General features: G+C 43.3%; 1 protein-coding gene across 1 annotated transcript in view; it reads left to right on the top strand.

The window, feature by feature from the left end:
• The first annotated feature begins 288 nt into the window (after positions 1 to 288).
• Positions 289 to 24,488, top strand: part of LOC111964769 (slit homolog 3 protein-like) — a 207,182-nt gene continuing 182,982 nt past the window's right edge. Inside the window, 4 exon segments of the mRNA XM_070444105.1 lie at positions 289 to 1,056; positions 17,614 to 17,673; positions 17,676 to 17,689; positions 19,816 to 19,917. Of these exon segments, the coding sequence (XP_070300206.1) occupies positions 862 to 1,056; positions 17,614 to 17,673; positions 17,676 to 17,689; positions 19,816 to 19,917 (371 nt within the window). The 5' untranslated portion in view covers positions 289 to 861.

Below are 24,488 nucleotides of genomic sequence, written 5' to 3'. Positions count from 1 at the left end.
CATCAGTGTTTAATGCCTAAACTCTAAACTTCTTGAAGTTTTCCATGTAACTCATCAATTGCAAACTCATTGCGTGTAACTTATTCCAAAATTCCATGTACTTTTCTTTATTATTTCACTTACTGAATGTAAAGAGCAGATGAGGGCCATTAAAACAAAGTTAGACGAATAACTTGTTTTCTGCTTTTAGTGACATCAGCGCAGTGCGAACCAGTAGGAATCTGAAGTGGAGAATTTGGGGGTTGGAAATAGGTATGAGTTTTCTCGCAGACTCCAGCCTACATGCGCTCTGCTGAAGTTTTGTGATTACGAGTTCTTGTTTCAAAAAGGCGTCAATTGGAATGGGACTGTGTGATACTTTCTAGCTGCTGTTCCCGCAAGAACTGAGACATTGTTATCACATCTGAAACGTTACTTTATGTACTTATTTTTTGTCATTTTTACTTTTTTAATTGAGAATTTGGAGACGTTCCGATTAAGATTTGTTTAGGTCAAATTACACACGAATCCGGGTGAAGAGTGTCTTGAAATTGGATTAGAAAGGATTTTTTAATTCTCTAATATTTCTAGTTTTGTATCAATGGTGAGGAAACAGCAGAACACGAGTGGGACTTTGAATGAGCCCAACTCCGCATCGATTTTCTTTGGGAAGTTACTTAACTTTGAGAAGCTGATTTGATCTACTCATATTCTTAGCTTCTGGACCTTTTAGCCTTTAACTGAACTGCAACTAGTTATTATTGCCTGTAATACGAAAGTTGAATCTACTTTTTGGGGATTCCTCCTTTTATATATTTTTTAATTCAGTGTTTATTTTTTTAGTTTTAAAGACTGTTGTTTTTGTTTGCCACGGTGGATACCATGCTACCGACTGTGCAGGAGAAGTGGACGGCGTATCACTGGGGGATATGGGTTCTGATGTGCGGATTGCTGTGCTCTGCCGCGGTGAATGGATGTCCTCACAAATGCAGTTGCTCTGGATCTCATGTGGATTGCCAGGGTCAAGGCTTCAGGACCGTGCCTAAAGGAATACCTAGGAACGCGGAGCGTTTGTAAGTAACCCGAAAAGCTTTCATCATTCCACTGCTCTTGTGTCCATTTCTATTTTCAGAGCCTAGGTGATTATGAGTGAGTGGTTAATGTATGAGTGGTTAATGTAGTCAGATGCAGAGCCTGTTGATTGTGGTTTCAAACAGTGATAGATACAGCTATGAAGATGCGCCACATCTGGCACCTGCCTTGCCTGCGTGCCGGGGTCGGCTGAAGCTGTATGATCTTGAGAGCGCGAGACATCGATTTCACTCAAAATGTTGACTAGTCTTCGGATTTAAATATTTAGCTAATCTTTAGATGAGTATATGATCGTTTTGTAATGTCAATCTTAAAATAGAGACAACACTGAATGTTGTTAATTAGGGCGGTTGCCAGTGTGTACATTTCGTTTTATTTATTTCAACAGAGCCTGTATGGAACCTGTATGAGTAACCAGGCACAGGTAGGCGATATGTCAAAGTTAGTAACACTGGGGACCAATTAGACCAGACGTGGCTTAATGAAGACTGAAGGAATTCAAGGACATACTGGAGATAATGAGGTGCCCTTATCCCCTCAAACACCCATACCTCTATAACACAAAATAAACCAGTGAAATATGTGGATGAATACTTTTACCTCATATTTAAATAGGAAAGGGAAATATCTCATATCAGTTGTTGATAATAAACCCTTATTACTTGATTATAACAGGGTAGAAAGTAAGATTAACAGCTTCACTCAGGAATCAAAGCATCTTGTGCAACAAAGGAGTGAGTCACCTATAATATTGTCAAAATAAAAATATGTGCCTAGGTTTGTCATTTTATGAAGTGTGTCATGTGCAATGCCACTTTTAGGGAGTGCCAGCAGTTCAGGTCTGATCTGTGGCTATAACGTTCCCTACCCTGAAGCCTTTGCTTTCTTTCCTGTCTAGTCAGCCTCAGCCAAATTAACCCGAGGACAGCATGAAATAGCAACCCTATGGAGAAGTGGATCTCGAAATCCCTGAAAATGCTGTCTTTCCACCTCTGGTGATTCTAGGAGATGGGACCTATTATCTAGCATAACTAAGCAGCTTAGGGACCTGGGGGTTACAAAACATGTGAGGCACTGAAACAACAAAACACAATCATTTTTTGCTTGGAAGTGGTATGAAAGCAAACAGTGTTCGCATTAGCCAGAGGCTAGTTGACCCCGTAAGACCTGTTGAATTTGAGAGAGCAATCCCAAGACATTTTACACTGAGAAAATAAATTATAATACTAAGTGGGATTGAGGGGTCCCCTTTTAGGAAAAAGTGTTTATATTTTTTTTATTTAGTTGCTGGTCAAGTTCTGTGGGACGTTTGACTGCAGTTGCGGATAGGAGGCAGCAATGAGACGTGTTCCCATTTTGTTCACAGTTGTTTTGAGGAAGGATGTTTGAGTGTTAACGTAATAAAAGGAGGAAACCTGTCTGTTGAACATTCCTGCTTTCCAAAGGGGAATGCCAGCCTAGCTCCTATAGAATACCAAAGTAGAAGCCCAATCAATTTTGTTCTGTCATTACTCAGGACCACTTGAGATCTATCTCATTTGCATCTTGTTTGAGCAGAAGGATTGTGTGGGCTTAACGATGGTGGCCAAGGTGGAACAGGCGCCTCTACTCTGGGGTGCAATTCACACCCTGCTTGGTTTCCCAGAACACCCTGGAGTGTTGATTTAGCTCTAATGACTGAGCCCTTGCCCCATGCTGGGCAATGGGTACTATGACTTCACTGTTGGGATACTGCTTCCTCCAATAACACTGCTTCCTTCACATAAATAAATTAATATGATTTTTAACAGCTATTTTATTCTTTGAAATTGTGCTATTACTCTATTACTCACACCTCTTTCTTTCTTTCTTTCTTTTCACTCATTCTCCTTGGCAAACACACACACATACACACACACGCTCTCACTTGCTCTTTTTCTCTCTTCCTACCTCTCTCATTCATATTTTTTGTAAAGAATGCCATCATCTCTACAGTGGAGTTTTCCACAGTTTCAGCTTTCCCACCGACTTCACACTTTGCGAACAATGTGGAACTGTGTAGGCTGCTGGTGTGCTTGATGAGTATGTACTGTATGCTGCTCCTGGCTCTTATCAAGCTGTTGGTGCTGGTGCTGGGACCATGATGGATGAACTACAGCCCAGCCGCACCCACAGTCCACCACCACTCAGGGTGGGAGAATGGGAGGCTGTCAGCTTAGAACGATGTGTGTGCGGTCACCATCACTTAAACTATCCATCATCCCAATTACACTGCTAATCAACACCTCAAAGGGAGGATGAAATTATCCTAGACCATTTGTAGCCTACACTACAAAGTTACTAGATTCCTCTACATCCCAAATCCATTGCCTAGGTGGTGAACGAAGTTAAGCTTAATTTGAGTTTGTCTTGTGGTGAGACTTTATAGGACATGCGTTCAGTGAGTGAATCTTCTAGAGTTGGTGTCTTAAGCATGAAACACACAGAGAATCTGAGTGCCGATGGACTGCCGATAGGTACTTATCACCGTAGGAGGCCATTCCTTCTTTTGCTATTACAAAAGACGTACCTGCTGTGTACCGACCTGGTACAGACGAAAATGCAGCTTCTACTTGTAGAATCACAATGCACGGCAGTGGCTGAAAACTTGACTTTGACCCAATCAGAGAGCATGAACCTCCACGTGGGGGAGCCGACAGGAGTGACAACAAAAATGAAAAAATTAAGGCACTTTTCCCAGTGTAATCCACCCTTTTCATCAGAATTGTTCTTGCTAAAACAATAAAGATGCATAATAAATAAAATATTCTGGAGCAAATCTTTACATATTTTACATCTAGCTAAGGAGTTTCGTGCTTGAAGAATACTTTTTTTTGTTAGGTTTGATGTGCACTAGCTTATTAGTTAGTTAGTTAGTTAGCTWGCTAACGTTAGCTTGCTAACTGAGCAAGGCAATCGCACACACTTCATGTGAAACGAATAAATTAGTAAGTGCAGCACAATGCACACAACACTAAATGATTTACCAAGCTAGCTTTTTGGCCACTGTAGCTAGTAACATTACAATAAAATCACCATGGATTTGTTTCCATGAAGCAGCTGTCTGTAGCTGGCTGCCCAGAGTAAATGCAGTGTCTTTACCAAAGACTAACCCAAGATAGAACACTATACACGTCAGCTACCACAGCAAGTGAAATCACTGCAACACTTAACAAAGAGCTGCAGTCAGTTTCAGAATGAGTGGAAAGGAATAAGTTACTCCTAAATATTTCAAAAACTATAAGCATTGTATTTGGGACAAACCATTCCCTAAACCCTGAACCTCAACTAAATCTTGTAATGGATAATGTGGAAATTGAGCAAGTTGACGGGACTAAACTGCTTGGAGTAACCCTGGATTGTAAACTGTCATGGTCAAAAAATATTGATGCAACAGTAGCTAAGATGGGGGAAGGTCTGTCCATAATAAAGCTCTGCTCTGCCTTCTTAACAATGCTATCAACAAGGCAGGTACTACAGGCCCTAGTTTTGTCGCACCTGGACTACTGTCCAGTCGTGTGGTCAGATGCCACAAAGAGGGACCTTAAATGTACACGGAGAGCTAACATTAATAATATGTCAATCTCTCCTGGCTCAAAGTAGAGGAGAGATTGACTTCATCACTACTTGTATTTCTGAGAATTATTAGCATGTTTAATGCACCAAGCTTTCTGTTTAAATTGCTAGCACCCCCCTCAGACACCAGTGGCATAAAGTATTTAAGTAAAAATACTTTAAAGTACTACTTAAATCAAATCAAATCAAATTGTATTTGTCACATACAAATGGTTAGCAGATGTTAATGCGAAATGCTTGTGATTCTAGTTCCGACCGTGCAGTAATATCTAACAAGTCATCTAACAATTTCACAACAACTACCTTATACACACAAGTGTAAAGGGATGAATAAGAATATGTACATATAAATATATGGATGAGCGATGGCCGTGCGGCATAGGCAAGATGCAGTAGATGGTATAGAATAGAGTATATACATATGAGATGAGTAATGTAGGGTATGTAAACATTATATAAAGTGGCATTGTTTAAGTGACTAGTGATACATTTATTACATCCAATTTTTTTTTTTTTAAAGTGGCTAGAGATTGAGTCAGTATGTTGGCAGCAGCCACTCAATGTTAGTGATGGCTGTTTAACAGTCTGATGGCCTTGAGATAGAAGCTGTTTTTCAGTCTCTCGGTCCCAGCTTTGATGCACCTGTACTGACCTTGCCTTCTGGATGATAGCAGGGTGAACAGGTAGTGGCTCGGGTGGTTGTTGTCCTTGATGATCTATTTGGCCTTCCTGTGACATCAGGTGGTGTAGGTGTCCTGGAGGGCAGGTAGTTTGCCCTGGGTGATGCGTTGTGCAGACCTCACTACCCTCTGGAGTCCCTTACGGTTGTGGGCGGAGTAGTTGCCGTACCAGGCGGTGATACAGCCCGACAGGATGCACTCGATTGTGCATCTGTAAAAGTTTGTGAGTGTTTTTGGTGACAATCCAAATTTCTTCAGCCTCCTGAGGTTGAAGAGGTGCTGTTGCGCCTTCTTCACCACGCTGTCTGTGTGGGTGGATCATTTCAGTTTGTCCGTGATGTGTACGCCGAGGAACTTAAAACTTTCCACCTTCTCCAATACTGTCCCGTCGATCTCCTTTGTTCTGTTGACGTTGAGTGTGAGGTTTTTTTCCTGACATCACACTCCGAGGGCCCTCGACTTAAGTCGTATTTTGGGATATTGTATTTTACTTTACTATTTCTATTTTTGACAACTTTTACTTTTACTTCACTACATTCCTAAAGAAAATAATGTACTTTTTACTCCCTATATTTTCCTTGACACCCAAAAGTACTTTTATACACGCACTTATCAAGAGAATACCTGGTCATCCCTACTGCCTCTGATCTGGTGGACTCTCTAAACACAAATGCATCGTTTGTAAATTATGTCTGAGTGTTGGAGTGTGCCCCTGGCTATCCCTAAATTTTAAAAACAAGGAAATGGTGCTGTCTGCTTTGCTTAATATAACGAATTTGAAATATTTATACTTTTACTTTTGATGCTTAAGTTTATTTAGAACCAAATACTTTTAGACTTTTACTCAAGTAGTATTTTACTCTGTAACTTTCTATTAAGGTATCTATACTTTTACTCAAGTATGACAATTGAGTACTTTTCCCACCACTGTCAGACACCCATGCATACCCCACAAGACATGCCACCAGAGGTCTATTCACAGGCCCAAGTCCAGAACAGACCGTGGGAGGCACACAGTACTACATAGAGCCTTGACTATATGGAACTCTATTCCACGTCAAGTAACTCAGGCAAGCAGTAAAATAAAATTGGAGGTGAGTGGAAATGCCAACCGGATGCATCAGATTCATACATCCAGTGAAACATATGGCCCATTGTTCTATCTGTCTCTTTACTTTACCTAACTAGCACAACAGCTAGCTAGCAAATCATGCTAACAATTTAGGTAACGTTAGCAAGCTAGCTAAACATGTATCTATGGGCTGTATGCGATTATGGAGAGTGAATTAAACTGTTTCTTTGTCATCTTGCTTGGAAGTTATCTAGCTGTGGCCATCTGGCTAGTATCAACAAGAGCTTTCTACAACAATAGCGACATTAATGCAGCTAGCTAGCTAAGATTGACTAGATCATAAAGCAACACACACGGACATGCATTGCCACCTTCTGGTCTGGAGTATTTCAACAAGGCTGAGTGGCTGACGACTTCAAGGTCTTTGCTGTTTGAACACAAAAAAAGATTGACTGCAGACTCTCTGTTCGGGTGCTGAGTACTGTCGGGAGGCAAGCGTTTGACAATCCTACTGGCGTGTCTAAGGTATTAGTTGACCAGTTGAACTGTCTGATAATGAGTTGAAGTTGCCAGGCAGCCAGCAGCTGGCACTGCCAGCAGGCTCAGCTAGCGTTAGCCTACTGGGAAATATCAGCCGTCCACCTTATAAAAGAATCACCCGGCATGGAAAATATTTGGAGATGCTTTATTTCAGCCAGCACTTAAAAGGCCAGAGCTGGCAGAGAGAAGGAGCAAACGTTCTGTTGCAGATTGTTGAGAAAGTGGTCCAAGTCACGAATGATGCCCTTGAAGAGGTAAGTCCAAAATGTAGGGACACAGAAGTCCATAACTCATCCAAGTGTGTGTCATGCTTTAATGCAAGACTGGATTTGATCGTCTGTAAGAGTCTGTGAGCCTGGGGCCATTTTAGGTTAACAAGGCCCGTCTTTTGTTGTCGGGGTTCTGTCACCAAAGCAACACATCAAGCCCATTTGCTTTGTCCCATCAGACCATCATTCATATTCTCAGCTCTCGCTAAACTTAGCTGCATGTGAAACAGTGTTTATCCCAATCTAAGAAATATGGATAACTCTCTGCATGTTTCGGTGTCTTTGTCACTGTGATGTAAGCTGCGCAAGGGCCCCAAACACTACGTTGCAGCTAGCAACCCAGTAAACAATGTATGGAGCCAGGAATCACTGCATGCTCTCTGTGCTGTGCTGTGAGTTGATCAGCATGTGACTGTATGTGGCGTCTCGATCTGGGGGTAATGTTCGCAAAGAGAGGCAGGATGTCCAGGCAGTGACATGTGAAGTTTCTGTTTAATGGTGTTTGAACAACCCTCTCCATAGCTCTATACTGGAGCGCTGGGGGTCTGGTTAAACTGCTCGCCTTACTCCTTACTTTGACAGTGTTCACGAGAGAATCTTGTGATTTATTTGTGTGTTTTATCACTGTCCCCGCTTGTTTAAATCTCTGGCAGTGCACCTCGTTCTTTCCCCCTGTTTGTGTGTTGGCTGCTTTCTTCTCTTCCTCCTTGGCTTCTTCCATCTTCCTTGGTTTACATATGCTGTGTGTCTCCTGCACCTCAAGCCCCGGGCTGCTCCGGCGTCTGTCAGATCGAGTTTCACACAGAAGCGTTAAAAGTGCCCCTGTCACCTCTGAAGTCCGCCGTACAGATGTAATCTAAGGAGTCATGTACTGTACAAACTGCAAACACTGACTCAGGTATGCTGGGATGATCGAGCTGCCTGCCTGCCTGTCAGGCCTTGAAAATAAACGATTGTGAAAGTAAACAGTGGCAATGAGAAAAAAAAATAGAAAGCATTTTTGTCGGCTGTGCATAGTCTGAAGTGGGTGTCCTTCAGCTGGGAACTCATCCAGGCAGTGCGTTAAAGAAAATATTTAGAAAACAAACGTCCCAGTGAAATGCAACCTATCCCGCTAACGCTGCCTCACAAACAATGGAAAATGGCACAGATTGTTGCTGTCATCTTCCTTAGACATCTTTGTTCACCGAGCGAATAGCGTTAACATTCCATGGCTGAGTCATCGTCAGGCCAGTGATGAAGTGGTGTCTGTTATTTTTGTAAATACAGAGCAGTTCTTCGTCTGAAATGTTAGGATGTTAGGATTAGGAAGTACTATGTGAGCATGACAGCTAGGTTACAGTGAGCTCCGAAAGTATTGGGAGTGTGAAATTTTTTTGGTGTTGTTTTGGCTCTGTAYTCCAGCACTTTGGATTTGAAATGATACAACGAGGTTAACGTGCAGACTGTCAGCTTTAATTTGAGGGTATTTTCATCCATATCGGGTGAACCGTTTAGAAATTACAGCTCATTTTGTACATAGTCCCCCCCCATTTTAAGACAAATTAACTTGTTAATTAAAAGTTTAGTGTTTGGTCCCATATTCCTAGCACGCAATGATTACATCAAGCTTGTGGCTCTACAAACTTGTTGGATACATTTGTTGTTTGTTTTGGTTGTGTTTCAGATTATTTTGTGCCCAATAGAAATTGTAAATAATGTATTGTGACATTTTGGAGTGACTTTTATTGTAAATAAGAATGTAATATATTTCTAAACAGTTCTACATTCATTTGAATGTTACCATGATTACGGATAGTCCTGAATGAATCGTGAATAATGATGAGTGAGAAAGTTACAGAAGCACAAATTTCATACCCCCACATATCCCCTATTGTAATGGTGTCTTGGGGTTATGATATTTGTGCATCCATCTTTCTCGCTCATCATTATTCACGATTCATTCAGTACTATCCGTAATCATGATAGCATCCACATTAATGTAAAAGTGTTTAGAAACATATTCTAAAATGGGGAGACTATGTACAAAAAGTCCTGTAATTTTTAAACGGTTCACCCAATATGGATGACAATATCCTCAAATGAAAGCTGACTTTAACCTCATAGTCATTGTATCATTTTAAACCCATAGTGCTAAAGTACAGAGCCAAAATAAAAATAAWTTTTTTACAGTACCAATACTTTTAGAGCTCGCTGTATATCTCCTTTCCCGTCTTTTCGTGTGTGACTCCTTTACTGAATGTATTGAGAGAGTAGGTCAGAGTCCTGTTTATTTGCAGTAATGGTGACGTTGTGCAATTATTATCATTACATGTAGCTACCTGTAGGTTAAAGATGTTTGCCAAGCTCAAGTGATCCATGAACTATACACATGTTATTAGGGTGACCACATGTACCGGATAATTTTTTACCTTTATTTAACTAGGCAAGTCAGTTAAGAACAAATTCTTATTTTCATTGACGGCCTAGGAACGGTTGGGTTAACTGCCTTGTTCAGGGGCAGAACGACAGATTTTTACCTTGTCAACTCGGGGATTTGATCTTGCAACCTTTCCAACTAGTCCAACGCTCTAACCACTAGGCTACCTGCCGCCCCGGTGGAATAGTCCCGCATTTTGGCACGTAGGCCAATATAATATCGTCAACCAATCACATTTGTAAAATCCTTTTGGTCTAAATTCCAGCTAAACTTGGAGAGGACAGCACCCCAAAAATATGAATGTACTGTAGACTACACTGACCTGTGAATGTCCCGCAAATATCATCCCTTTGTCACATAATTTGGGTATTTTAAATGTGGTCACCCTGCATGTTAAGTAGGTGTCTATGATAATGTGTTTTGAAGGGGCACTCTCCACAGAGATGTCAGGGTTGATTTGTCGCCCTAGGAATGCAGTAACATTGGTGTCCAGTGGTGTGTGCGTGCGTGTACAGTGGCTTGCGAAAGTATTCACCCCCTTTGGCATTTTTCCTATTTTGTTGCCTTACAACCTGATTTTTGGGGGGTTTGTATCATTTGATTTACACAACATGCCTACCACTTTGAAGATGCAAAATATTTTTTTATTGTGAAACAAACATGTAATAAACAGACAAAAACAGAAAACTTGAGCGTGCATAACCATTCACCAGCCCCCCCCCCCCCCCCCCCAAAGTCAATACTTTGTAGAGCCACCTTTTTGCAGCAATTACAGCTACAAGTTTCTTGGGGTATGTCTCTATAAGCTTGGCACATCTAGACACTGGGTTTTTTGCCCATTCTTCAAGGCATAACTGCTACAGCTCCTTCAAGTTGGATGGGTTCCGCTGGTGTACAGCAATCTTTAAGTCATACCACAGATTCTCAATTGGATTGAGGTCTGGGCTTTGACTAGGCCATCCCAAAATATTTAAATGTTTCCCCTTAAACCACTGCTTTATTCATATGCTTAGGGTCATTGTCCTGCTGGAAGGTGAACCTCCGTCCCAGTCTTAAATCTCTGGAAGACTGAAACAGGTTTCCCTCAAATTTCCCTGTATTTAGCGTCATCCATCATTCCTTCAATTCTGACCAGTTTCCCAGTCCCTGCTGATGAAAAACATCCCCACAGCATGATGCTACGACCACCACATCTCGGGGTGATGAGAGGTGTTGGATTTGCGCCAGACATAGTGTTTTCCTTGATGGCCAAAAAGCTAAATTTTAGTCTCATCTGACCAGAGAACCTTCTTCCATATGTTTGGGGAGTCTCCCACATGTCTTTTGGCAAACACCAAACGTGTTTGCTTATTTTTGTCTTTAAGCAATGGCTTTTTTCTGGCCTCTCTTCCATAAAGCCCAGTTCTGTGGAGTGTACGGCTTAAAGTGGTCCTATGGACAGATACTCCAATCTCCACTGTRGAGCTTTGCAGCTCCTTCAGGGTTATCTTTGGTCTCTTTGTTTCCTCTCTGATTAATGCCCTCCTTGCCTGGTCCGTGAGTTTTGGTGGGCGGTCCTCTCTTGTCAGGTTTGTTGTGGTGCCATATTCTTTTCATTTTTTAATAATGGATTGAATGGTGCTCCGTGGGATGTTCAAAGGTTTCTGATATTTTATTGTAACCCAACCCTGATCTGTACTTCTCCACAACTTGGTCCCTGACCTGTTTGGAGAGCTCCTTGGTCTTCATAGTGCCGCTTGCTTGGTGGTGCTCCTTGCTTAGTGGTGTTGCAGACTCTGGGGCCTTTCAGAACAGGTGTATATATACTGAGAGCATGTGACAGATCATGTGACACTTAGATTGCACACATGTGGACTGTTTTTAACTAATTATGTGACTTCTGATGGTAATTGGTTGCACCAGATCTTATTTAGGGGCTTCATAGCAAAGGGGGTGAATACATATGCACCCACCACTTTTCAGTTGAACATTTTTTTTTAATTTTTTTGAAACAAGTACTTTTTTTCATTTCACTTCACCAATTTTGACTATTTTGTGTATGCCCATTTCCTGAAATCCAAATAAAAATCAATTTAAATTACAGGTTGTAATACAATAAAATAGGAAAAACGGCAAGGGGGTGAATTATTTTGCAAGGCACTGTATGTGTTGCATCCAGACCCTTGTGGAGGAGATGAAAGAAAGGCAGAAAGAGAATATTTGATTCCTCAGACTCGTGATTGGGTTACAAACCTCCCTATTTGATCTGTCACAAGTGGAAATGAAGTGGCTTTCCAACAGGAAAACACACAGGACTGGGAAGAGGGAAGAGCTTGAATGTGCTGGAAAAAAAGGGAGGACTGCGGTAGGGAGGGAAGGAGGGAGCAATGGGCCACGTTCCACCCTGGAAACCACCAATATCCCGATAAGAGCCTTAGAAAATCATTGCATCAGCTGCAGTAAAGTCTCAAATGTCTTGTAGTTTGTGTATGATCTGGAAATATTTGTGATGGTAGCCATCATTCAATGGCCTGTGCAGATCTGTGTAGTTACATAATTCAGTTAACATTCCAATGAGAACATGATAACTTTAACATGTCTGCTATGTTAATTGCAGATCTCCAATTACTTGTTCAGTGTAATATGGTCATGTAAGTGCTCGAGGAAAGAATGTTCTCATCAGTTCTGTCCACATTCGTCCTAATACAATGTAAATGAAAGACATTATAATGTTCTACCAAATGAAATGGCAGCTTACATACGTACACACATTGCATTCGGAAAGTATTCAGACCCCTTCACTTTTTCCACATTTTGTTACGTTACAGCCTTATTCAAAAATGTTTTAAATACATATTTTTTTCTTGTCAATCTACACACAATACCACATAATGACGAAGCAAAAACAGGTTTTTATATTTTTTTGCAAATGTATAAAAAAGCAAAAACAAAAATACCTTATTTACATAAGTATTCAAACCGTTTGCAAGAGACTCAAAATTGAGCTCAGGTGCATCCTGTTTCCATTGATCRTCCTTGTGATGTTTCTACAACTTGATTAGAGCCATCCTGTGGTAGATTATATTGATTGGACATGATTTGGAAAGGCACACACCTATCTATATAAGATCCCATAGTTGACGATATATGTCAGAGAAAAAACCAAGCCATGAGGTCGAAGGAATTGTCCATAAAGATCCGAGACAGGATTATGTCGAGGCACAGATCTGGGGAAGGGTACCAAAAAATGTCTACAGCATTGAAGGTCCGCAAAAACCCTATGACCTCCATCATTCTTAAATGGAAGAAGTTTGGAACCACCAAGACTCTTCCTAGAGCAATCGGGGGAGAAGGGAATTGGTCAGGGAGGTGACCAAGAACCCAATGGCCACTCTGAGTGAGCTCCAAAATTCCTCTGTGGACATGGGAAAACCTTCCAGAAAGACAACCATCTCTGCAGCACTCCACCAATCAGGCCTTTATGGTAGAGTGGCCAAATGGAAGCCACTCTTCAGTAAAAGGCACACGACAGACCACTTGGAGTTTGCCGAAAGGCACCTAAAGGACTCTCAGACCATGAGAAAGAAGATTTGCTATGGTGAAGCATGGTGGTGGCAAGATGAACGGAGCAAAGTATAGAGAGATTCTTGAGAAAAACCTGCTCCAGAGAGCTCAGGACCTCAGACTGGGGTGAAGGTTTACCTTCCAACAGGACAACGACCTTTCCACTAGATGTTGGAACATTACTGCGGGGACTTGCTTTCATTCAGCCACAAGAGCATTTGTGAGGTCGAGCACTGATATTGGGCAATTAGGCCTGGCTCGCAGTCGGTGTTCCAATTTATCCCAAAGGTGTTCGATAGGTTAAGGTCTGGGCTCTACGCAGGCCAGTGAAGTTCTTTCACACCGATCTCGACAAACCATTTGTGTATGGACCTCGCTTTGTGCCCGGGGGCATTGTCATGCTGAAACAGGAAAGGGTCATTGTATGCTGTAGCGTTAAGATTTCTTTCACTTGAACTAAGGGGCTTAGCCCGAACCACGAAAAACAGCTCCATTATTCCTCCTCCACCAAACTTTACAGTTGACACAATGCACTCGGGCAGGTAGCCTTCTCCTGGTATCTGCCAAACCCAGATTTGTCAATCAGCCAGATGTTGAAGCGTGTTTCATCACTCCAGAGAATGCGTTTCCACTGCTCCAGAGTCCAATGGCGGCGAGCTTTCCACCACTCCAGCCGACACTTGGCATTGTGCATGGTGATCTTAGGCTTGTGTGCGACTGCTCGGCCATTGAAACCCATTTCATAAAGCTCCCGACTTAACAGTTCTTGTGCTGACGTTGCTTCCAGAGGCAGTTTTGAACTCAGTAGTTAGTGTTGCAACCAAGGACAGATTATTTTTACCCACTAGCAGGAGTGGGCAATTCCAGTCCTCGAGGGCCTGATTGGTGTCACAGTTTTGCCCCAGCCCCAGCTAACACACCTGACTCCAATAATCGCCTAATCATGATCTTCAGTTTAGAATGCAATTTGATTAATCAGCTGTGTTTGTTAGGGATGGAGAAAAAGTGTGACACCAATCAGGCCCCCGAGGACTGCCCACCCCAGCGCTATGCATTTCAACACTCAGCGATTTAGTTCTGTGAGCTTGTGTGGCCTACCACTTCATGGCTGAGCCGTTGTTGCTCCTAGAGGTTTCCACTTCACAATAACAGCACTTACAGCTCTAGCAGGGCAGAAATTTGACGAACTGACTTGTTGGAAAGGTGACATCCTACTGTATGACGATGCTACGTTGAAAGTCACTGAGCTCTTCAGTAAGGCCATTCTACTGCCAGTGTCTATGGAGATTGCATGTCTGTGTGCTCAATTTTATACACCTTTCAGCAACGGGTCGGGCTGAAACAGCCGAATCCACTAATTTGAAGGGGTGTCCACATACTTTTGTATATATAGTGTAGTTCTGAGCACTAGAGGAGTAACTCAATTAAGATTCCAAACATGGTTTAGAGGCTTTGAGAAGGAAATGGAGCATACCTATCTGCTGTGGAAGACCAGACGACTTCGGCTTCAAGGAAAATAACAGGAGATTACAGGAGGAAACACATTGTGAAGCAAAATGTTAGATGGAGAAAAGAGAGATCATTTATATGTTTTCTCCCATGGATTTGAAGGGGCTTTGGGGGGCTTTTCGTTACGTGTCACCCGGTATGTCATTTGTGCAACATAATGTTCCTGGGCCAAAATAAATGGATTTTCTTGTCCGGTCGGTCGATGTATCAATAAAGCGGTCTTGTAAGTGATTTCGCCCGAGGTAAAGTAAAACACTCTGTCAGCTTCTGTGCCAGACGAGTTGGTTCAGTGGTTTAAAGGCCTTGAGTGGGTGGGGTGGCCTGGGGGTTGGCATTGTGAGGCCCTGAACACCTGCTGTTTGGATTGCCACCTTATCCCTCACACAAATGAAAACATACAATGGGCAGCAGGGTGCACAAAAGCCGCTTGTCGATTGCTGACCCCTACCTGATCACTTAAAGGAGCGTTCTAAAAGCTGGTTTAATTGACTTCTTTGAGTAGCGATGCCTGATTATATTCCCTGGTGAAGCATGTTTTCCACACTGTAACAGTTACTGGGAACAGTGAAGGATAGAGATAAGAGAGGAGAGATTGTAGAGCGAGGGAGGAAGAAAGCTGGGTTAGAGAAGGGGAGCGAGATAGTGTTGTGTGGGACTGAGAGGCAGGGAGAGAGAGAGAGAGAGAGAGGGTGAGTGAGGGACAGAGAGTTGAAGGTCAGAGTGAGAAGTTGAAAGGGTGAGAGTAAGGGACAGGAGGGCAATAGAAAAAGCAGCGAGAGTGAGAGATGGAACAGAGAGAGGGTGAGAAAGAGTGAGAGAGAGCAGAGAGGGGGAGAGTGAAGAGCAGAGAGAAGAGCAGGGGGTGAGAGAGGAGAGCAGAGAGAGGGTGAGAGAGAAGAGCAGAGAGAGTGTGAGAGAGAAGAGCAGAGAGAGTGTGAGAGAGAAGAGCACGAGAGGGTGAGAGAGAAGAGCAGAGAGAGTGTGAGAGAGAAGGGCAGAGAGAGGGTGAGAGAGAAGAGCAGAAAGAGAGCAGAGAGAGGGTGAGAGAGAAGAGCAGAGAGAGGATGAGAGTGAGGAATGGGAGGGTGACTTCACCAGCAGTCAGGCCCCTGTCCTCTCTAAGGCCACAATATGGCTCCCATTAGAGCTCTTTATGTGCAGAGCTGGGGAAGCCTTTTGAAATCCAATATGCCTTTAAATCAGATTTATAAATGTTTATGTATATTATGAGAAACATACACTGAGCCCCACGTCAGGAGAACCGTGTGTGTGTGTGTGTGTGTGCGCACGCGCGCGCGYGTGTGCGTGTTAGCGATGKGGAAGAAGATCGATACAGTTACATATCGCAATATTCTTTTTGGAAAATATTATATCGATATTTGACTCCAAATGTTGATTTGGAAAATGTTTTAAATAGTATTGTAGGTAGCGTTACCTAGCGCTAGTCAGGTGTACCTGCGGCAAAACACTTTTTAATCGTATAGCTTATTCTCCATCTTCTTTTTAAGTAGTGAGCCAACATATAAAACGAATTTCCTCACGCTCTCTCTTGTCTCTCTGTAGAAGACATATAGTGAGCAATATGTTTGGAACATCAAATCACAATAAAATCGCAGTATGAATTCGCAATACATATAGAATCGTGAGAATCGTGAGAATCGCAGCACATATCGTATCGGCATCTAAGTATTGTGATAATATCGTATTGTGAGGTTCCTGGCCATTTCCAACCCTAGTGTGTGCGTGTGAGAGTGTGTGTGTGTCTGTGTGTCTGTGTGTGCTTACGTGTGCTCATGCAAGAGTGTGTGYGAGGCTGTGTGTGTATTTAATGTGTGTTTTTTCTTCCCTAATTCTTCCTTTGTGGCGTACATTCTGAGAAGTAGTTAAATCAGAGTAACAGTCTGCAAGCAAGATAAGCTTTTGGCTCCAGAGAGAAAAATGTATCAAATCAGAAGTGACATCAATGTATATTTGTTCAAGGCCTTTGTCATTCTCCAGTCTTGTCCTACATTCATGCTGTCAGTATGGACTGTATACAATACACACTGACATAGTTACGGGCAGGTCTATGATCCCCACGCAAATGGTAATGTGGGATTTCCGGAAGTGAGGCAAACATGCCACGGCACTGCACGCACGCACGGTACACGCACGCACGCACCCACAGCACGCCACGCTACACACACCACGCACACACACACACACACACACACACACACACACACACACACACACACCACCAACACACCAGGCAGAGAGAGACATGAAGAGAAGGTGCTCTTCTCCACATCTCAGGGACAATCCTCCATAGCGTGGAGGACACCCAGCACACCACCTCACAGCCACCGTGCCCGGCCATCATCTCCACAGAGCAGAGCAGTGTGCTGCTTGGCCGCGGCCACGGGACCTCTGCATTACCATCCAATGTTCACCAGCGTGGATAGAGAACTGATAGACTGACCCTGATTATGATGATGTGTGATATCGTTCTAACCTCTCTCTCTCTTCCTTCTCTGCTCTCTCTTCTTCTCTCTCTCTCTCTCTCTCTCCTCTCTTCTCTCTCTCTCTCTCTCTCCTCTCTCTCTCTTCTCTCTCTCTCCTTCTCTCTCCTCCTCTCTCTCCTCTCCTCTCTCTCTCTCTCTCCTCTCTTCTCTCTCTCTCTCTCTCTCTCTTCCCTCCTCTTCTCTCTCTCTTTCCTCTCTGTGGTCTCTCTCTCTGTCTCTCTCTCTGTTCTCTCTCTCTCTTTCCTCTCCTCTCTCTCTCTCTCTGCTCTCTCTCTCCCCTTCCTCCTCCCCTTCTCCCCCCCTCCTCCCTCCCTCCTTCCTCCCTCTCCTCCTCTCCTCCTCTCCCTCTCTCTCTTCGGCCTTCCTCCTCTCTCTCTCTCTCTCTCGTCTCTACTCTCTTCTTTCTCTCCAGGGGATTTGGAACAGGAATAACATCACCAGGATCACTAAAGTTGACTTTTCTGGCAATAAAGAAACCTGCGAGTTCTGTAAAAGCAATTTTCCTCCGTCATTCACACATAAGCATGATAATAAGACCAAATTTGATATTAACGTTGATATACACTGAGTTTGCATGCACCCCCCCCCCTCGCCAATGTTGACTCCAATGCATCCAACAGTTGTGTCAAGTTGGCTGGATGTCCTTTAGGTGGTGGACCATTCTTGTTACACACGGGAAACTGTTGAGGGTGAAAAACCTATTAACATGCCCAGTTCAAAGGCACTTAAATATTTTGTCTTGCCCATTCACCGTCTGAATGACGCTCAATCCATGTCTCAATTGTCTCAAGGTTTAAAAATCCTACCTAAATTTGGACCTGCCCAGGTTGCTTTGTTTAATGCATTTGTGTCATTAAGGGAGAAACATTGGTTACAGTCATTAGGAAAGAAACAGGTCATAGTGATTAAGTAAGTCATTTTGAATTTACTATGTTTATGTTTAATCTATAAGTAGCTGTCTAAAATCCCACGATTACGAGTCATTGGAAATAACCAAGCAAATGGAAATGTGTAATCATGGAAGCAAAATGTCATAATTGCACAACGTTTACAAGGTTAAAAAGCATAGCGTTCGTACGTTTTTACCTGGCTAATGACATGCAGTAAAATCCAACCGCAGTATAACTCCTCTCCCGGCTATCACAACGATGATACACAAAGGAAAGTATTTGACACTCATCGGTTTGGAGTTGCACCGATTGACTCGACCGGGCTCCTTCCTCCCCTCTCTGCCGAAGAGAGAGCTTGAGCACGTGCGACCGCGTGCTGAGCTAACGACTGGAATCTAACGACGTCTTGGTGCTGTTTACCTCCTGGACAAGGGCCTGCAAAAGGATGGCGTGGAGACAAAAATAACCGGCGAACGAAAGCGCCCAAGGAGTGGTAATAAGCCAGGTCTGCTGCCTGTTTTTATGTGGTTCATGATTAACAGCAGTCAGCCCAGTGACATTTCCCGACTCCAAACCATGTGGATGTAGAGGTCTTGGGAACGACATCTGAGTACACACACACACACCCGCACACATATATTTAAGGGTTTCCCTTGGTCCCTTCGTTTTGGGCTGATAAGCACATTACTGTAGGTCCTGTTGATGGTGTCTTTTTCACTGCTGGCTTGCCCCTCACGATAGTGTAGGTGCTGGCCTATGTCCCATATGGATAATGGAAGACATAAACTATATGAAAACAATACTATTCTACTACACGATACACACAACCCCATCTGAACCCCATCTGGTGGGTTCAGAGAATATTTACTTAAATGTCGATAAATGATCTTTTTGATCCCTCGTTTGTGGGAACCGGATTTATATATCAGATCATCATCCAAGGTATAAGATTCGTCTTTTATCAACCGAATAAGGCAATTATTTTGGGGCTAAACATTTTGGTCTTTGCCTAACTAGCTCCATCTGAGACCAATCCACGGGTATTAGAGCTGTTGGCTTTTGGCTACGCCGATGGGTTAGTCTGGAAACCTGCGGTATTCTTCACAAATTGCCTCTGAATAGTTCTCCGTGATGAGGCCAACTGTGTCATCTCCCCCTGACAAACGGATATGACAAAAACATGTATTAATAGCAGTAAAGCAGTCACATGTATAAACATTTGCTTAAAAGACAATTTATAACCGAGAGCCTCCTGCCAAAAGACCGGAATTCCACATGAGAAGCGTAGAATGTTTTCTGTCTCGCGTTTCCACTTTCTACTTATGGCCTTGGTTGTATCAAGCCGCCATGAGTATCAGTCACTCTGCGATTCATGTGCTTCTCATATATGTCACTCCAAATTGGCCCTAATATCCACAGACACAAATATAAACAGCATATCCATGGAGATGGAGATGTTCTGCCTTTGTAAGGCATCTGGAAAACCTTAGGGATCCTGAAACATGACATGATGTTCCCAGAGCAGAGGGTAGACACTCGACAGGCTAAAGTAAGGAATACCCATTTAGACCTCGAAGCAAAACCCTGTAGTTATAGTACACGGTCTTGTTTCTAAAAGGAGGACACAGTGTTGTTTCTAAAAGGAGTACACGGTCTTGCTTCTAAAAGGAGTCCTGTAGCTTTTAACCCATGGTTTATAATGTTGTCTCCCTCTTTTCTGTCAGGCACCTAGAGGACAACCAGATCACAGTGATTGAGAGGGGGGCGTTCCAGGACCTCAAACAGCTAGAGAGACCTTAAGCTGTCTCTTATACACATCTAGATGTGTATAAGAGACAGCACACACACACACACACACACACACACACACACAAGGCAGAGAGAGACTGAAGAGAAGGTGCTCTTCTCCACATCTCAGGGACAATCCTCCATAGCGTGGAGGACACCCAGCACACCACCTCACAGCCACCGTGCCCGGCCATCATCTCCACAGAGCAGAGCAGTGTGCTGCTTGGGCCGCGGCCAGGGGACCTCTGCATTACCATCCAATGTTCACCAGCGTGGATAGAGAACTGATAGACTGACCCTGATTATGATGATGTGTGATTATCTGCTCGTGGGGGGGGGTGGCGGGATGGGTTTCGGCTCGATGCCTAGATCGCTTATCATTGGCACCCAAGCTTTCTCTGGACAGGGGGCACAGGGCACAGCTGAAGGTATGTGGAGGAAGACGGGGGAGGTCTCAGGATGTTCATGAAGGAAGGCCTCAGAGCCTGAATCAACTTCCTCGTCTGTCTGCCCCTCTGTTCTCCATCCATCCCTGGCGCTGCACAGCCCGGATGGAAGAGACTAAAGGCTTTACCTAACACTTCTCTTAGCCAGCTCGCAATCTACTTTCCACGCTGTTAACGCCACAAATATAATTCGAGTTCAAAGCAAGGCCTCAATCATGACCCTGAACTCAATGATTGAACACATGACATTAGGGAGCGGATCAACTGTCACATCACGTTGTCTAAGCCTGGTTCAATTTTACTCCTATTACTTACAATACAATTTGATTTGGTACGCACTTGACAGTTACTGACTTTTGATCCTAATCAAGTCAATCAGATCTGTTTTGATTACTTATCTTCCACTGAGTCCTTAGTCTCATTTCAGCAAAGGTAACTCCTCTCAGCCCCATTAGTTTACTCTTTCTTCCTGACATCGTCCATTTTCTCTCTCGAGAGACGATTACTCAATACTTGACTGGCAGTAGGATTTTCGTTTCTTTCCTTTCATTACTGGCCTTTTTCTTGCTTCCTTATCCGATTTCCTATCCGTTTCCAGTGGTGGCTCTCTGTACGTTACATTCTCTTCTACCGCGGCACTACCGCCCGTTCTGTCAGCAGCCAGGGGCATAAAGCTTGCGCAGGTTTCTTGTACTGTTTGTGCCACTTCGTCCGCTCCTTCCACGATTTGATCAGGACATAATCACATTTACAAACCAGCGATCCATTTAAGTTCTTTCTTCAGAGCCATTTCAACGGGTAACTTGCGGAGTTCTGGTAAGGCCAAGTCACACAGTTGGCTTTTTCCTTCTCCGTCACTTAGGCACACATGAACATGGATAGTATTAGGATAGAGCAAATTTTTGAGTTTTTATACTGCGGACATAGGAACGATTTATACAGGTAGACCCACTGGTTTGCTCACATCTCCCACGCCCGTCCCCTGATTGCCACAGCCAAGGTCGCGATTAGGCCAGAGATATGAGCCGAGGTGGCCACATGAGATTTCGCCTTCGAGATGTTCTTCTAGAGGTGTGGTGAGGTGCCATATCGCTTCGGACATGGGTCTGGCAGAATAATCACCGGAAAGCTGTGAGTGTTGAAAGTAACACTGGAAGGTATAACATTGCGCCGAAGGGCTCTTGTCAGACAGAAAGGCGGAGTTTTAGGACTTTGGTCTGTGGTTCTTTGACTCCCGCTATTTCACCGGTCTGTAGATCCACGCTTCTGAACGCACTCATATCGAGGTTCAATTGGTCACGGTTTAAAAAGCAACTCCTCTGGACCGTCGTTACATTTGGCGGAGCGCAATGCCAGGTCTTTGGCTATTAGGTAGTGGTTTGGTTCTAGTTACCAGTTTGTGGTGAGCCAGCTATTCCATTATCCGAAACAAACCATTGTTAGTGCACTATCAAGAGGGTAGTAAGCATGTACGGCAATTTATGGGTCTAGAGAGCAAACGATGTCTATAGAACGGTGAGACATTATGCTTAGAGAAAGCTAGATTTGAATGTAGCTCTTGTATTGTTATTTTGTTACTTTAATCTGATAAGTGAGTCACGTGTTCTTTAAACTCACTCAGAGTGTTAATGTTCATCCGGATACGAGGTTCATTGAATTTAACCAAGCAAGGAAATGGTTGGTATTTCTATGGGATCGACAGAAAATTGGGAGTGCTAGAATATTGGCGATCGCGAAGCGTTTTACTAGACGTTAAATCACAAGGGCCAGTACGGCGTGTTCGGTGTCAAGGAGCAGGTGAGCGAGTCAGACCCGCATGTGAACTTTTACGGTCGTTAGGATCATCAGTATAATAATGTTCATACATCTCGGCAAGGCTACTTACTACACTATTCTGCATCGGTCTATTATACGAGTGCTTCTGAGAGTGCAATATATGGCAACATACGATGATACACAAAGGAATAGGGTTATTTGGACACTCATCGGGTTTGGGGAGTTTGATCCGGACATTTGGAACGCTGCACACCGGGGAAGCATGCAGGCTCTTCCCTGCCCTCACTAGCTGGACCAGAAAGAAGACAGAAAGCTTCGAGCACATCGTTATGGCACGGACACAGAAAACAGGCTAAAATACAAACACACAGCGTGAATTAGGGGTGAAAGTTTCACGAGTGTGACAGTCTAGCTGCAGTGAGCTGTGGGTAGGATGGTGCGTCAGTCTAGGGATACTTACCAGTCTCTCTAGCCTGTTTGAAGGCTCCTGGAACGCCCCCTTCTCAATCACGTTGTGATCTGGTTGTTTCCTCTAGGTGCTGACAGAGAAAAGAGAGGAGACAACATCTGGTACTGAAACTAACATGAGCGCTGGTGTAATATCTTAAAGATGAGTCTAGTGATGTTTATGACTAGCAAGACAGCATAAGTCATCTTCGCTATATATAAAGGAACAACAATGTGTGACGACCTATATTTAGAAATTAACAACGAACGTCAAGCTTAAAGACGCCTGAAAGAGCTATGCGGAAGGTATTATGTGCCCCTTGGTATGGGCTCTTAGATCGCCGGTTATTATGCTTAGATATTCTTAGCCATGTCGATTGAGTGCATAGCTAATTTCAGTGCTCTCGGTGGAACATATTCATTCCAATACTGTTCATGAATTCTCCTATCAGGATCCCTAAGGTTCTCGCCACTAGGTAGGAACGTGTTTTGACGGAAATCTGGAATGACAACACACATGCTCCTACCATCACATGCGTACTGCTGGGTTTAAATATTTGTGGTGCTGTAGCACTATTAGAGGCCTTAATTTTGGATGTGAGGTCTCTCTCCCTGTGTGAGTACCAGCTTCACTTCGTTAAGAGCTTGCAGAAGATGCTCGCATAATATTTCTGCTCATGTGGGGCGTTGGATAAGGTGATTCCTTAGGTTCTTCACAGACTATTGCTAGCTTGAAGTCGGTAAACCGCAACGCAGAATAAGATACAGGTGGTTTGACCGCTTCTCATGGTGCGAATATCCGTTGTGCTTCTCTGTGTGTGGATGGATGGAAGAGGACATTCTACAATCTATGGTTATTTTAAATATGTAATCAATTATCTTATATTAGCGTCACAATGTATTATACATGTGATGTCTTTACTGCTGATTAAATTTACAACATGTTTTTGTCTACTCAACATCCCGTCTATTCGTCTAGAGAACGACATCTGGGAGATTGTCACAGGGGAGGAATATTTACTTTAAATTTGTTCGGGGATTAATAACAGTGTATTGGCCCTCACTTTTTTTATGATCCACACCGGAGTCGGTTGTGGAACCGGGATTTTTATTATATTATCAGATCATCATCCAAGTATAAGATTCGTCTTTTATCAACCGAAATAAGGCAATTATTTTGGGCTAAATTTGTCTTTGCCTAACTAAGCTCATCTGAGACCAATCCACGGGTATTAGGGAGCTGTTGGGCTTTGCTACGCGATGGGTTAGTCTGGGAAACCTGCGGTATTCTTCCAAATTGCCTCTGATAGTTCTCCGTGATGAGGCCAACTGTGTCATCTCCCCCTGACAAACGATATGACAAAAACTGTATTAATAGGTAAAGCAGTCACATGTATAAACATTTGCTTAAAGACAATTTATAACGAGAGCCTCCTGCCAAAAGACCGGAATTCCACATTAAATGCGTAGAAATGTTTCCTGCTCCGCGTTTTTCCACTCTCTTAACTTGCGCTTGGTTGTATCAAGCCGCCTTATGAGTATAGTCACTCTGGCATTCATGTGCTTCTCATATATGTCACCCAAATTGCCCCTAATATCCACACACAATATAAACAGCTATATCCATGGAGATGAGATGTTCTCTGCCTTTGTAATGTCTGAAACCTTAGGATCCTGAAAACATGCATTTTCCCAGACAGAGGTAGTACACTCGACAGCTAGAAGTAAGCCAACCCTCATTTAGACCACGAAGCAACAACCCTGAGTTTATGTACACAGTTTGTTCTAAGGGAGTTTCTAAAGGTGGAACTGTTCTAAAAAGGATAGCACGTTCTTGGCTTCTAATAAGGAGTCCTGTACTTTTAAACCATGGTTATAATGTGTCTCCCTCTTTTCTGTAGGCAGCCTAGAGAAACCGATCACAGTTGATTGAGAGGGGG

The sequence above is a fragment of the Salvelinus sp. IW2-2015 genome, linkage group LG6.1 (assembly GCF_002910315.2).
Source record: "Salvelinus sp. IW2-2015 linkage group LG6.1, ASM291031v2, whole genome shotgun sequence".
In the NCBI taxonomy this organism is placed as follows: Eukaryota; Metazoa; Chordata; class Actinopteri; order Salmoniformes; family Salmonidae; genus Salvelinus; species Salvelinus sp. IW2-2015.
Note: the sequence above shows the minus strand (reverse complement) of the source record. Positions and strands in the feature narration are given on the sequence as shown.